This window comes from Camelus bactrianus, chromosome 5 (genome assembly GCF_048773025.1).
Source record: "Camelus bactrianus isolate YW-2024 breed Bactrian camel chromosome 5, ASM4877302v1, whole genome shotgun sequence".
NCBI lineage: Eukaryota > Metazoa > Chordata > Mammalia > Artiodactyla > Camelidae > Camelus > Camelus bactrianus.
In genome coordinates this window covers 102891281-102904189 of record NC_133543.1, presented here as the reverse complement: position 1 = coordinate 102904189, position 12909 = coordinate 102891281, and the positions used below count along the sequence as shown (strand labels likewise).

The 12909-nt window shown below is 62.2% G+C and overlaps 1 protein-coding gene across 4 annotated transcripts; it reads right to left on the bottom strand.

Moving 5' to 3' along the window:
- Positions 1 to 356: 356 nt before the first annotated feature.
- On the bottom strand, positions 357 to 10996 carry ERFE (erythroferrone). Of its 4 annotated transcripts, XM_074364615.1 has the most exons (8): positions 10227 to 10985; positions 7715 to 7837; positions 6408 to 6510; positions 4958 to 5208; positions 4770 to 4878; positions 4580 to 4670; positions 3749 to 3827; positions 357 to 2498 (listed from the first exon to the last, which is right to left on the bottom strand). In XM_074364615.1, the coding sequence occupies exons 1-8, from the start codon at positions 10803 to 10805 to the stop codon at positions 2400 to 2402; spliced, it is 1434 nt and encodes a 477-aa protein (XP_074220716.1). In that variant the 5' UTR covers positions 10806 to 10985; the 3' UTR covers positions 357 to 2399. The 4 variants fall into 4 exon arrangements, 3 of the variants coding, with proteins under 3 accessions (XP_074220716.1, XP_074220718.1, XP_074220717.1); XM_074364617.1 differs by lacking the exon at positions 4770 to 4878 and having other exon boundaries at positions 10227 to 10990; XR_012507227.1 differs by lacking the exon at positions 4770 to 4878 and having other exon boundaries at positions 2434 to 2498; positions 3749 to 4351; positions 10227 to 10996.
- Between the last annotated feature and the right edge of the window lie 1913 nt (positions 10997 to 12909).

Here is a 12909-nt window from a genome sequence, read left to right as displayed (position 1 = left end):
TTCAAAATGCTTTCCAAGCCCTTACTTATATATAAAGTAGGCCACTGGCATCGCTGCAATTCTTGGCGAGGCAGCTGTTAGGTCTTTCTGTGTAAAGGCTTGCCTCAGGGTGATGTAAGAGTCTGAAAGTCAGCTTCTGAAGCTGCTCTGTCATGTTTGCGGCCCCGCCCAGCCCGCACGCATGGCCTTATCGCGTCGAGCTGTCAGCGGGACTGGTGTCCTTCTGCGAGTACGTCGGAATCGTTTTCAGCACACCCTTTCCTGGGCTGTTAAGAGCCAGGTGCCATCTCTGCTGAGGCCTGGGACCATGCACACAGTGTGGCATCACTGGAGAAAAGAACCCCAGCATCTCAGAATTGGGGGGAACAATTTATTCAGTAAACATCTCGCTACAGCAAACCAGGCATCAGTCTGACTCACGTGTCCCTAGTTCCCCGAGCGCTGCTGTCCTAGAGGTGGGAGAGGCTTGGTGCCGGGCTCCCTGGCGAGGCCCTCCCCTGCCACCTTCTGCGGGGCGAGGGTCCCCACAGGCTGGAGGCCATCCTCCTGCCCCCTCTCCCGGAGTTCATGCCTCCCTCCTTAGCTTGGCCTAAATGACTTAGAGTCTGTGTTTTAAGGTCTGCCTTTTGTTAACTCTGTATAATCACAAAATAATTCTCAAAGTCAGTTTTATACGAGTATATAAGAATATTCCACCTGGCAACATTATACAATAACTACTTCAATAAATTGCTGTGTAACACGCTTACACTGAGAAAGTGAAAGAAAGCTGTGGCTTTTCAAGGGTAAAAGATAGCTTCTCTAAAATATCTGTGCCCACTGGATACAAAGTGAAATCCAGAAAAGGGCGTGGCCACACCGCCCTTATCAAAGAGCCTGGGGAGACAGGGCACCGGCCAGCTGGCACTTCCTGGTAGGGTGGGTAGGAGCCCTACTGAGAACTATGCCAGGCCTGCCAAAAGGCACTGTGCCCGGGGTCCCCCAGCTGTGCGATGTCGGGTGCCGACTGTGGGGCTGGATGCTTAGGGCTCCTGGGGGGAACCATCAGGCCTGGCCACAGGCACCGGCTCACCCCAAGGTTAAGGTGAAAGGTGATGGCAGCCAATGCCCCCTTCTCCCCCAGGCCTGAAGACGCCCTTGCCAAGACCAGTGTGGCCCACAGGCCACCACATTCCTGTAGCCTGGTGTGTGTAGGGACAGGGGTTGCGGTAACCTCAGCAGGCACTGGGGGGCCCTGCATCTTGGAAGAAATGGCAGAAACTCCCAAAGTGCTGCAGGCAGACACCCTTGTCTTCTTAGGCACAGACTACCCCCCCCCATCACTGCTACAGGAGCGTGGAGGACTTAGAACCCAACCTCCCCAAGACCAGCTCTTTTTTTGGCACCATCTCCACCCAGCTGAGCTTAGGGCCACATGTCCACCCAAGTGGAGAAGATGCTTTCAAGGACACCAGAGCTGGAGGACCCAGCTAGGCCATGGCCGGGCCCCGAGTAGCTGTCTGCCTGTGGGAAGCTCTGCTGGTCAGATGGGTGGGCAGGGCCTGGCCCTCCCTAATCTGCAAGGATGTTCCAGCTCTTCCATCTGGTTGGTGGGTTCTAGCACTGAGCCAGCGCCTCGGGGGGATGGGACAAGGAACCTTGTCTAGGCGAGGATCTGCACAAGAGAGGAGGCTGCAGCTCCGTAGAAATGCCGGGGTCCAGATCTCACCAGAGCCCCATCAGCCCCCATCCAGTGTCTCTCCAGTGCCCGAGGCTGCTATGCTCAGGGACCACAAGGATAGTCCTGCAGGCCAAGCAGTGCCCTGAGGCCCACGACAGGCGAAAGGCGTGACTGGGAGAGGGGCAGGTGGGGACCAGGGAGCCCCAGGTGGAGATGAGGGAGCAGTGGGAAGGCTGCGGCCCAAGCCAGCCAGGCCATTCGCCTCGCTCTCCGTGGAGCAGGGTGGCCTTCAGCCCTGTGCAGGCTGCCCCTCCTCCACTCAGGGCACCCGGGCAGGCTGAGCACCCTCTCCCCTGCAGGCTGGCACTCCCAGCAGGCAGCCCATGAGAACACTAAGATGGAAAAGGTGGGGTGGGGCCACAGCAACAAGGCTGAGGCTGCCTGCACAAGTTGCCCAATGGGGCCAGGAGGGGCAGAGCCAGTTCTCCTGGGCACGCTGAAACGTCTCCTGAATAACAGCCCAGGAGGGCTTTTCCCTTTTGAAAGGTGGAATCCTGAAGTCATTTCCAGTTCTGGAGCTGCGGGTTTGTACGTCACCTCCCCGGGCAGCCTGCAGTGGCTGGTGTGGGCAGTTCCAGTGGGCTTCCTCCTGAACGTGGCCCCTGTCGCTCCGACACTGCCCCGAAATTGTTCACACTCCTGCACCATTTGCCCGGCGAGAGGAAGGGCCTGGGGCCAGTCACACGCCGAGGAGGACACCGCTGAAGTGGGAGCCACTGCGCACTGTGAGGGAGGAGCCGCTGGCGTTGTCCAGGAAGACGGAAGTGTACTGCCCCGTCTGCAGGGAAGGTCAGAGTCAGCCCGGATGCTGCCAGCCCGCAGGTGCGCCCACGAATGAGCGCACACACCCAGGCCCACCCGGCCCTGCCCAGGGGCCCCACCCTCACACCGCGCGCCTCTGACCCCCACTCCAGCACTTTCTCCCCAGCTCCATTAGCCCCCCTGCGCCGATGGGCTCCCTGGAGTTCATGTGCGGAAGCAAGCCTCTGCTCAGGGCCAGAGTGGGCTTCAAAGTCAAGCAGCTTTCTCTGCTGCACTTAAAGCCCGAGTTCTGAACTCAGGGGTGAGGGTGCCCCATCCCCCACAGGCCGGACCACTGACCCATTTGGTAGAGCCATCGAGGGGCCGGTGCTCTGGCCTGGCTGCTCCAAGTGGGTCCAGGCACCAGCGGGTCACATCCCCTGGGAGTTCCCAGAAACACAGAATCTGGGGATTCACATCTTAAGACCCCAGGCGCACCGTGTGCCATCTGGGTTCACGCAGCAGTGCCTGGGACCAGCCCTCCAAACGCCTTTCAGCAACCAGGGCTGCCTGGAGCCACAGCCTGGCCTCCAACCCTGTCTTTGCTGTGTGCACTTGGGCAAATTACTTGCCCCTTCTGTGCCTTAGTTCCCTTCTCTGTAAATGGGGATAGTAACGGACCTCAAAGCGCTGTGAGAATTCAGTGGGTAATCTACGTACAGAGCTGAGAACAGGCCTGGCCCAGTTACTGCTCTTACATGTGAGCTGTTACTCCACACATCTGCACCTGAAGTTTTTTCTTTTTTTAACGAAATTCCACCTTTCATCAATTGCTCAAGCACTTGCCCAAATCCCCACAGTTCCAGAAGGAGACTGTCGCTCGGGGTTGTGTGTAGGACATAACTGCATCTGCTTCCTGCAGTCTCAATGGGCCAAGGGGGTTGTGATGTCACCCTGGGGCACGGAGCTGACCTCTTGCCAACACCCCGCCCCTCCCCTGCCCGCTGGGTCCCTCCCAAGGGCCTGTTGCAGCCAAGAGCGCCAGTCCTCACAGTGGAACTCGGGAGGTCTGAAAACAGGAGACTGAGGCACAGAGTGGTTGCTGAGGACAGGAGTTTATGGGGACAGAGCCACGGATGGGGAAAGGATGGGGAAAGGTCACAGCCTGGTTCCCTCGGACTAGCGCAAGTGGCCTGGAGGCTGAGGGCACTGCACCCAGAGCTCCTGAGCACCCACCAGCACCCTTCCCTGCCCAGGCCCCCCAACGGCTGAGCCCACCGCACACACCTGCAGGTACAGGACACCGTTTACCGAGACAGTGAAGAGCTCACTGCTGCTCTCCAGCCCTGTGACAGCCTCCAGGGAGCTGTGGCCAACAGAAAGAGGGTCGGCCAGAGACCCTTGCCCCAAACCCACCAACTCCACCCACCACGTGCTCACATCACCCCAGGAACCGACACCCAGCAAAGTGCCATGGGAAGGGCTATCCTGGCCGGGTCTTCTGGTGGAGGTGCATCTGAACTGGGTCCCCAAGAGCAGAAAGTTCAGTCCACAGAGCCGAAGGTGGGCCACGAGGGCCAGGAAAGGCAGGCCTGGGCCAAAGCCCGGGATAGCAAGTCCTGGCTCCGATGGGAACCAAAACACTGGTCAGCAAAGCTGGGGTGGGGGTGGGGGTGGTGGCAGCAGTGATACTGGGTTCACACTATTCCATGGAGGGCTTTCCAAACCAGAGTGGAAAGTTTTGAACTTCATTTGTTCTTCTGCAACTCCTGCGGGACACCAGCTCTGTGCCGGGATAGAGCGGGAAGCGGGTGCCTTCGGAACCAGTGTGCCACAGGAAGATGGACAAGATCACTCGCATGAATTTCACCCGGAGGGGCGGGTGAGTGCCTGGGGAGGGGCCGCACAGACTGGTCAGGAAAGGTCTCTGAGGACGAGATGCTGGCGCCCCAGGTCTCCAGATGGGAGTCAGTCCTCTGTTGGGGTGGGTGGAGGGGGAGGCTGGGGAGGGCCAGTCCCATGTCCGGGGTAGGAATAGGGGAGTGTGCGCTGAGGGTTGGGGACGAACACTTGACAGTAGGTGCGGGAAGCCCCGGGGGAGTGAGCACGTCCACTCACGCGTTGTGCTGGCACTGGGACTGGATGCAGATGAGCAGGCGCAGGCGGTCCCGGGGACGTGGTGGCCCCCGCCTCGGCTGCTCTGCGAGCGCTGCGGGGGAGGCGCGGGTGGTGGTCACGGGCCGGCGGGAGTCGAGCGCGGCGGGGCGCCCCCCACCCCACCTCGCCCCCACCCCGGGCCGGGCCTCACCCACGTGCAGCGTGGCGGTGAGCGCGTAGAAGCCGGCGACGGGCGCCGTGTACTGGCCGCTGGTCAGGTTCAGGCCCGGGCCGCGGCGGAAGGCGCCCTCAGTGTCGGGCTGCGGCGGGACGGTCGGACGGTCACCCAGGCCCGCCGCGCCGCCCCGCCCGGCCCGGCCCGGCCCGGCCCGGACTCACCAGGTAGTAGACGCCGAGCTCATGCAGCGCGCGCCGCTCCACCGACGCGTCCCGACGCAGGCGGCAGTGGAAGGCGGCCTCGACGCGCGGCGCCCGCGGGCCCAGGGCCAGGGGTGCGGCCAGCAGGGCCAGCAGGCCCGCGCCCCCTGCCGCCGCCTCCTCGTCTTCCTCCTCCCGGGGGGCGGCGGGGACCCGGGTGGGGCTGCGCGCGCAGAGCTCGGGCTCCGCGCACTCGCGCTTGCGCACCGCGCCTGGAACAGAGCGAACCGTGGCTGCGCCGGGAGCGCCGGGAGCGCCCGGCTCGCCCCTTTCCGTGTCCCGGACCCACTCCCACGCCCGGCCTTTCTGAGCGCTGATTACCAGTCACACCTGGCCCGCGCGCCGGGCGCACGCATCCGGAATCCGCGCGAGACCCGGTCGGCCTGCGGGGCCTGCGGAAACGGCTTCCCGATCCTGCAGCTGCTCATGTTCCCTTTCATGCTTTGGCTACCGGGGAGCTCAGGGCTGATTCACACCCAGGGCCCTTGTTCTCCTGCCTCACCGCTCTATCCTACCCCCGCCTCCCCTTTCCCGCAGCTGTGTTTTCTCTGTTTACACTTATACTGTATCAGGGAATGCAATAGTATAAGACATCCTGGTCGAGTCTGGAAGGAAGTTGGGTGTAAATAGTTATTGCAGCTATACTGGAAATAATACAGAGGTTCCTTAGCCGCTGCAGGGGGTCTATTTAAATGGACAGTACATCAAATCCAAGAGGGAAAAGACTCTCAATAGCGCTTCATAGTGAAATCGACCCTAGTCACTGCTCAGCAGCTGGCCACAGCGCAGGGCCGTCCCGCGGTGCTACCACTCAGCTCAGCTGCCCCAGCCTGGGCAGGGCAGTGACCTGGGGATGCCAGGCTGGGCTCCACCCTGTGCTGCCCTCAGGCACTATCCTCCCTGTCCCCGGACAGCAGCTTCCTGGTGCCTCCCATGGGGCTCTGTAGCCAGCAGCTGAGATCTGGCAGGGGAAGAGGCAGGGGCAGAGGTTATGGAGGCTGTTACCCAGGGTGAGCCTCCCATCTCCCTGGTGTCAGTAGGGATCAGAGGAGCCCTTTGCAAGTGAAGGAGCCCTGACTCCTCCCCACTCAGGGGGCAGGGTTTGGATTTCTCAGCCTTTCCTAGGCCCACCTGACTCCCAGGTAGGGGATGGATGCTGGTCCCCAGGCACCTACTGAACACTGAGTGGCCAAGTCCACGTCCTCTGGAAAGCCTCCTCGCCCCACTCCTCTCACCCGCAGCCCCTGACCCAGGCTAGCCGGGTGGCCGCCGAGCCCAGCAGCAGAGCAGGGGCTTCCTTGGACACTGGTCAACAGACCAAGGTCTAGTCCATCTCGGCTCCTCTGGGTCACCCTCCCCAGCCCTGCTCACACCAGGGGTGTGTGTGTCTGCCTGGCTGCGCACCTCCTACCTTTCAGCAGCAGCTGGAACTCCTTGAGCAGTACCTCAGGGGGGATGATGGGGCCTGGAGGACCCTGGGGGCCAGGGGGCCCTGGGGGCCCCGGCAGGCCGAGCTGAAAGAGAACCTTGACGGTGAGGACATCTGAACAGGCCGGCTGGGACCCGCAGGCACCCCCTTGGCAAGCGCCTGCCACTAAGGAAGGCAGGGGGCTCCTACTTTGACCTCCTAGCTGGAGATCAGCCTCTGGGGCCTCAGAATCCCCTGAGAAGACAGTGAAAGCTGCCAGGCCCTGGTGTGAGAGAGGACTGGGCTGTGCTGGAGGCACAGGGCTGGCTGGGGTGTTGGGACCCCTCGGGTCAGGGCCAGGGACTGGAAAGGGCATGTGCAGGGAAGCAGAGGGCTGCAGCCCACCCCTGGGGCTGGGATTCCTGATGGAGGGAAAGTAGGAGGGAGGGACCCTCCAGGCTGCTTTCAAGTCTCAAGGTCTGGCAGTGTACCAGTGGGCAAATTCTCCCTGTGCCTGGCCCAGCACTGGGTCCTGGGGTCCTCAAGGAGTCCCTGTGAGTCTGGGCTGGGACCCAACATAGAAACAAGGAAGTCCCCTGCAGGGAGAATGGGGGAGCATCAACTCAGCTGGGGGTGGGGCCAGGTGGCTCAGAGGGACGAGGGTGATGGGTCAGGCCATGGTGACAGCCCAGCAGCCCAGTTGCTCAGGCTCAGAGCCTGGCACTCCATCACTGGGTCAGATCTGGGCAGGGTGAGGCCTGAACTCAATGCAGGTAGCCCAGCCCTGACCAGAGCTCCCCACCCTGGGGAACACGGCCTTCTTTGGGGCTCAAGACAAGAGTCAGCCATCAGGACCAGGAGCCAGGTCACTGTCCAGGCTGACTGAGATTGGGAACCAGCAGCTGCCAGGGCCCAGGTGACCCCCAGCGTCTAGGAACCAGACTGTATCCCTCCAGCCCACCTGGAGGCCCCTCCAGCTTGGTCCCTGACTGCCCTACCAGGCCAGCCCAGGCCTCCTATACCAGGATGCAGAGGGCAGAGAAAGGGGGGGGGGGCAAATGGGACTGGCTGACATTCTAGGGCCACAGGGTAGATGGTTGGAACAGCCCCCAAACTCAGGGTCCCCCGGGCCCCGGCTTGACGCCTGTGCTCTCTGACCTGAGGGTGAGGGTCTGTGCTTGCTGGAAATGCTCAGGGTGTCCAGTGGGGCGGCGGCGGCAGACAGGGGTTTTGGGGAAGGCCCGGCAAGTGGAGGCCCGCAGGTGCGCTCCCCCAGGGCGCGCGCGCGCACTGCCCGCCCTCGTGCTCACCTTCAACTTCCTGGCCTTGCCTCTGCTCCCCCTCTTGCTGTTGACGCCCCTGTCACTCTGCCTGACAAAGAGCATCCAGGCATCTCGGGGGTCGATGCTGTGCGCTCGCTCGCTGCTGGGCTCCTGGAACACAGCCGGACAGCAGGTCGGTTTGCCTTCCCGGTGCGCGCCGCAGAGCAAACAACGCTTCGCAGGAGGTTTCTGACATCGTCAACAGCAGTGGCCTCCAAGGCAGCACAGCCCCGGCCCCCAAGCCCTTCCTCCTGGTGCGCAGAGGGCGACTCCTGGGGAACAGGCCACCCTCTACAGCCTGGCTTTTGTGGGAGAGGAGGACCCTGGACGTGGGTGGAGGAAGACTGGGTGCAGAGCTTCAGAGCAGGAGGGAATTGGCACTGCTGGGCCACCGGCCTCTTCCAGCCTCCCTCCCCTCGAGCTGCAGTAAATGCACCTTCCTGGGAGTCAGAGATCAGACCACTGGCACCCATGGGACCCCCAGCTACCAGCAGACCCTCTGACCGACCCCCATGGCCCAAAGTTCCAGGGAGGCCAATTTCAGCCCTCAGAGCTGCTGAGGCTTACATCCCGGGCTGTTAGGGGGATCAGGGGGGTCCAGCACTGAGATATCATGACTCAAGGCCCCTGTACAGGGTGTGACACCACTCATCTTCCTCAGGACTTCAAGCCAAGACAGTGATGGTTCCAGAAAAATCCATTCCCCTGTGTGCTGCATTCTGACCAGTCTCAACACTGAGAAAATTCCAGGAGGTGCCTTCCAGGGCGAGGCCTCTGGCCCTTTGAGCAGTGGGTCTCGAACAGTCTGGGCTCCAGGCAAGGCTGCCAGCTGGGAAGCAGACTGGCTCAAGAGGACTTAGATGAGGTCATGGGTGCTGACTCCAGTGGCTGATGGAAGGACCCTGGGATCCTGGAGCCAGCCAGGCCCTTTTGTCAGAGACAGGCCCAGTGGTCTCCTAGCTACTCTGCAGGGACCTGGGGCCTGCCATCGGAAGCCGGTGTGCTGTTGTGTGGAGGATGGGGGCTTCTGTGATGGAGGAACCTAGTTGGACGGAGAGGTCTCAGAGTACCCAGGGCTCCCCGACAGCTCCCAGGTGGTGGACCCTGCGAGACTCCGCCCCACTGGTTCCTCTCCACAGACACCAGGACCTGTGATCCCACTTCACAGCCTCACGTTGCCATCGGTGGAAACATGAGGCAAGAGGATTCTACATGGGCTGGATGGAGTGCCTAGCTGACCCTCCCTGCTGGACCAGTAGCCTATGGATGGACTCGGACCCCGGTATGGTTTGGGGAACAGAAACCGGTGGAACCACGTGGGTCTGGCAGGCTGGGAGATGGCCACGGTAGTGTGGGTGGGTATCTGACAACTACCCTGGCCGACTGAGGTCTCCAGCCTCCAGGGGCTCTGAGAAAGGATCCAGGGAGCCTCTGGGGCCGCCTTGGCCTCCAAAGAGGGTCTCCAAAGAGGGTCCAAGGCTGGAAGCCCCTAGAGCCCCGTCTGCTTCCTGGCCACCACAGTCCAACAAGTGACAACTGTGCCCCCACCCCCACCCCGGGGACGTGGTTGGCTGTCTGGGTAGGGTTTGCTGCCCTGGGAAGTGGCTGGGGTGATGGGAACAGAGCTTCGGAGAGGCCCCTCCCAGGGAGCCCACAGGGCTGGCTGCCACCAGTGCCTGTCCTCAGAGCAGGCATCTTGCAGTGGGGCCATCGTGGTTCCAGTGTGATGCGGAGAGCAGAGATGCAGGCCTGAGGCTCCAGTGAGGCCAAGCACTCTGCCCTGCACACTGGCATCTTCAGAATAAAAGAAATGGGAAGCACCTTCCCTGGCAGCCCTCATCTCCCTGTCTGAAGGGGTCCACCCACACTGAGGGCTCCTCTGAGGGCCCCAGTCCCCTGGCCTCCCCCAACCTGACCACCCTTTTCTGGAGCACTGAGAAGGAAGGAGCAGGGCAGAGCTAAATATCACCATCCACAGCCAGAAATCACACATCACTGGGGGCCCCGCACCCCTCCGCCCCCCCCCGCCCCCCCCCCCCAGGAAGGCAGTTTTTGGTTTTCAGAAAGAATTGCACCAAATAGACTGGAGGCAGGCGTGGAGTGGGGTGGGGTGGTTGAACTTACTTCCCAATTTAGGAGTCCCCAGAGAAAAGGCATTCTGCCTGGTCTAGTGGAACTTTGCTTTAACACCAAAGAACTACCCAGAAAGGCAAGGCCAAGGCTGGCCCGTACAACGCCTGGCTGTGCAGTGGGGCGGCGTCCAGACCTCCTGGATCTTGCCCCCAAGCTAAGCGGTTTTGTGCCCACTTTACCAAGGAGGACACCCAAGTCTGCCCAGGTCCCCGTTTGCGACACTGCATATCCCATCGCCCCCTAGACAAGAGCCCTCCGCCCTCGGTACGCCCTGGAACTCAGGGAGCTGTGGGCTCCGGGTGGGGGAACTGAGGCCCGGAGGGCGCTGGGGCGCTGGGGCCCGGGCCCAAGTCGGGCGGCGTCTTACCAGCGGGCGGCCGGCCGACCCCGCGGGCAGCTCGTTCTCGGGCGGCGGCTCCTCCCGGGCGCGGTTCCCCGAGGGTGCGTCGGGCTCCGGGGAGCCGAGGCCGACGGCCAGCAGGCCGGCGAACATGAGCATCAGGGCTTTAGCCGGGCAGCAGACGGGGGCCATGCGGGCGGCGGGTCCCTCTGATGTCCGAGAGCGCCGTCTGGGTCTCGCTCTCCGGCTCGGCGCCTTATAACGCGCTTGAATCCCCCGCCGGGTCCGGAGAGCGCGCGTGCCCGGCCGGCGCCCCCTCCCGGCTCCCGCGCGCGCTGCAGCGGGCAGCGAGGGGGGAGGGTGCGGGGAGGGAAGAGGGTGCTGCGCTGCAGCAGGCGGTGCGGGGTGCGGGGAGGGCAGCCGCTGCACTGGGGTTGTGTGCGGAGAGGGAAGGGGGCACTGCAAGGGATGCTGGGCGGGGCACAGGTTAGGAAAGCGGGGGAGCAGGATCGGGAAGGGGGTGCGAGGAAGGGGATACAGAGGAGGCAGGGGGCTCCGGGAGCACGCGCTAGCGGTGGCCTCACCGCCCTCTCCTGTCGAGCGCATTTCCGCTCCAACTCTTGGCTCCCGGCCCCTCTCTGCATCCTATCCTGCGCTTCTGCTTCGCGGGAAGCCAGGACGCCCCTTCTGGCCCGGGGGCATCCCTTCCCGTTTCCCACGCATCTTCGGCGGGGACCTCGAGACGCCTCCTCCCCATTCTCCTGGCCGCGCCCTGCGTGCTAGGTTGAGCACGTCAGAGCGGGAAGACCGTCAGTGTCCCTCCTTGGCACCCCTTTCTCAAGCGGCGACCCCTCTCTTCCGGGGCAGCCTTCCCGCCGTGGCTAAGGCGTCCGGAGCTCCGGGACGCGCGGCTTTTCCCCACCAGGGCGCACCTGCGCGGGCCTGAGCGGGTACCTCGGCAGGGCGGTGCGCACAGCGCAAATCTACAACCAGGGGCTGCTGCCTTGCACTGGAGTGGGCGCACCGAGGCCCAGACTAGGAGGATTGAGCCCTAGCTCGACCTGGTGTGGTGTGGGGGGCAGATCTGACCAGGGGCCAGATTACTCGCAGACCACCGAGATCAGCGCAGGGCACTCCTTGGGGACAGGTGGACCAGACCTGAGTCCCAGGCTCCACCCTAAAAAAAGCCAGGCCCCTCACCCTGCCCTGGGCTGTTTCCTTCTATTAGGCGGGCATTGCCTCTTCCCCCACCCTCCCATTATGATGATAACATAACACCAGCTACATGATGAGTTCGAAGGTTACTGAAAATATGACTCTGTCTTTTCCCTGAGACAGGTACCCCTTAGGTGTGGGGTTTCCTGTGGGGGTCTAGCTGTGAGGGAAGCCCAGGGAAACATGTGTGGCTGCCACTCTTGAACCAGGGCCAGGGTGGGGTGGGGTCTCATCCACAAACCTCTCCTTTCCTGGGGGGATGGAATGCCACAGGGGGTGGGGGGTGAGCCCAGTGTGGTAGGGAAGGGGCTCTGCCCTTCACCTGAGGGTGGCCAGCCTGTCCTGGAGCTTCTTGGAGTCTCGGTTTCCTTGCCTGAAAGTTGAGACTAATGCACATGGGTCCTCGGGGCCTGCCCTGGGGTGAGCTGAGACCACGCTAGAAGCTGTGTGGAGACATGAGCCAGGCCTGCTTGCTTTCCAGGCTGCTTGAGTGGTGAGGGTCATCACACCACGTCCTGAGGGGGAAAGTGTCCCTGAAGACAAAGGCTCTGGGCCACAGAGTCCCTGGCAGAGCATGGTCAGAGTCCAGAACAGACCCAGCAGTGGGTCTGCTCAGCAAACCTCGTCCTCCCATGGCCATCTGTGGCTTCGGAGGAGGCATATCCAGGGGCCTTTAAGTAATCATCCCTCTGAGCCTGTTTGCTGCTCTGTACAATGGGCACAATAACAGTTGTTGGCCCTGATCTCTCATCTGGAATCCCACTCATTAGTGAGGTATAAGGTGGCTGGTGACAGTCACCCCCAGCACGGAGGCCAGGCCTCTTGGGGACTCCACTTATGGGTTGCTAGCCTGTATTCTGTCCACTGCATGTGAGGCACGCTGCTTTCAGGACCGGATGCTGTTAGTTCCAACCTACACCCTGGGAAGGTGAGGCTCAGGCTCCATCACCTTTGGCAACATGGGGGATGTGGCAGGGGCAGGTACCAGATTTGAGGCATGTGATCCTTAAGATACTCTTGCGCTATCACGGCCACCTCACAGCGGGGGGCCCTACCCCTTAGGAGGCCAGCACCGAGGACAAGAGCCGTTGCCATGTGAAAACAGTTATTTTCCCAAACAGTGAACAATCCTAATGATGTCATAAGCCTGCCAGAGGGCCCAAATCAAATCGGTTCTGGTGCTGGTGCAGCTCCTGTAACACTATCCAGAGACGATGACACAGCCTGGCCCCAGGCAGGAGAGCACAGAGAGCTGGGGCCTTCCGGTGGGGCTCCCTGCATGTTTTGGGGGTCACATTCCCAAAACAGCCTCTACTCAGAGGAGCGGCGAGCTTGGCAGAGAATCGCACAGATCAAGGACCACCGGAAACAGGGCCCCGATGCCCCTCCCCCTGCAGCAGCATCCCACGGAGCCAGAAGCAGGAGAGGCGCTAGTTAACGGTTTCCAGGGTGGAGGTACAGGAGTGGCTGCAGAAGAGGGCCAGGCGGGGCACAA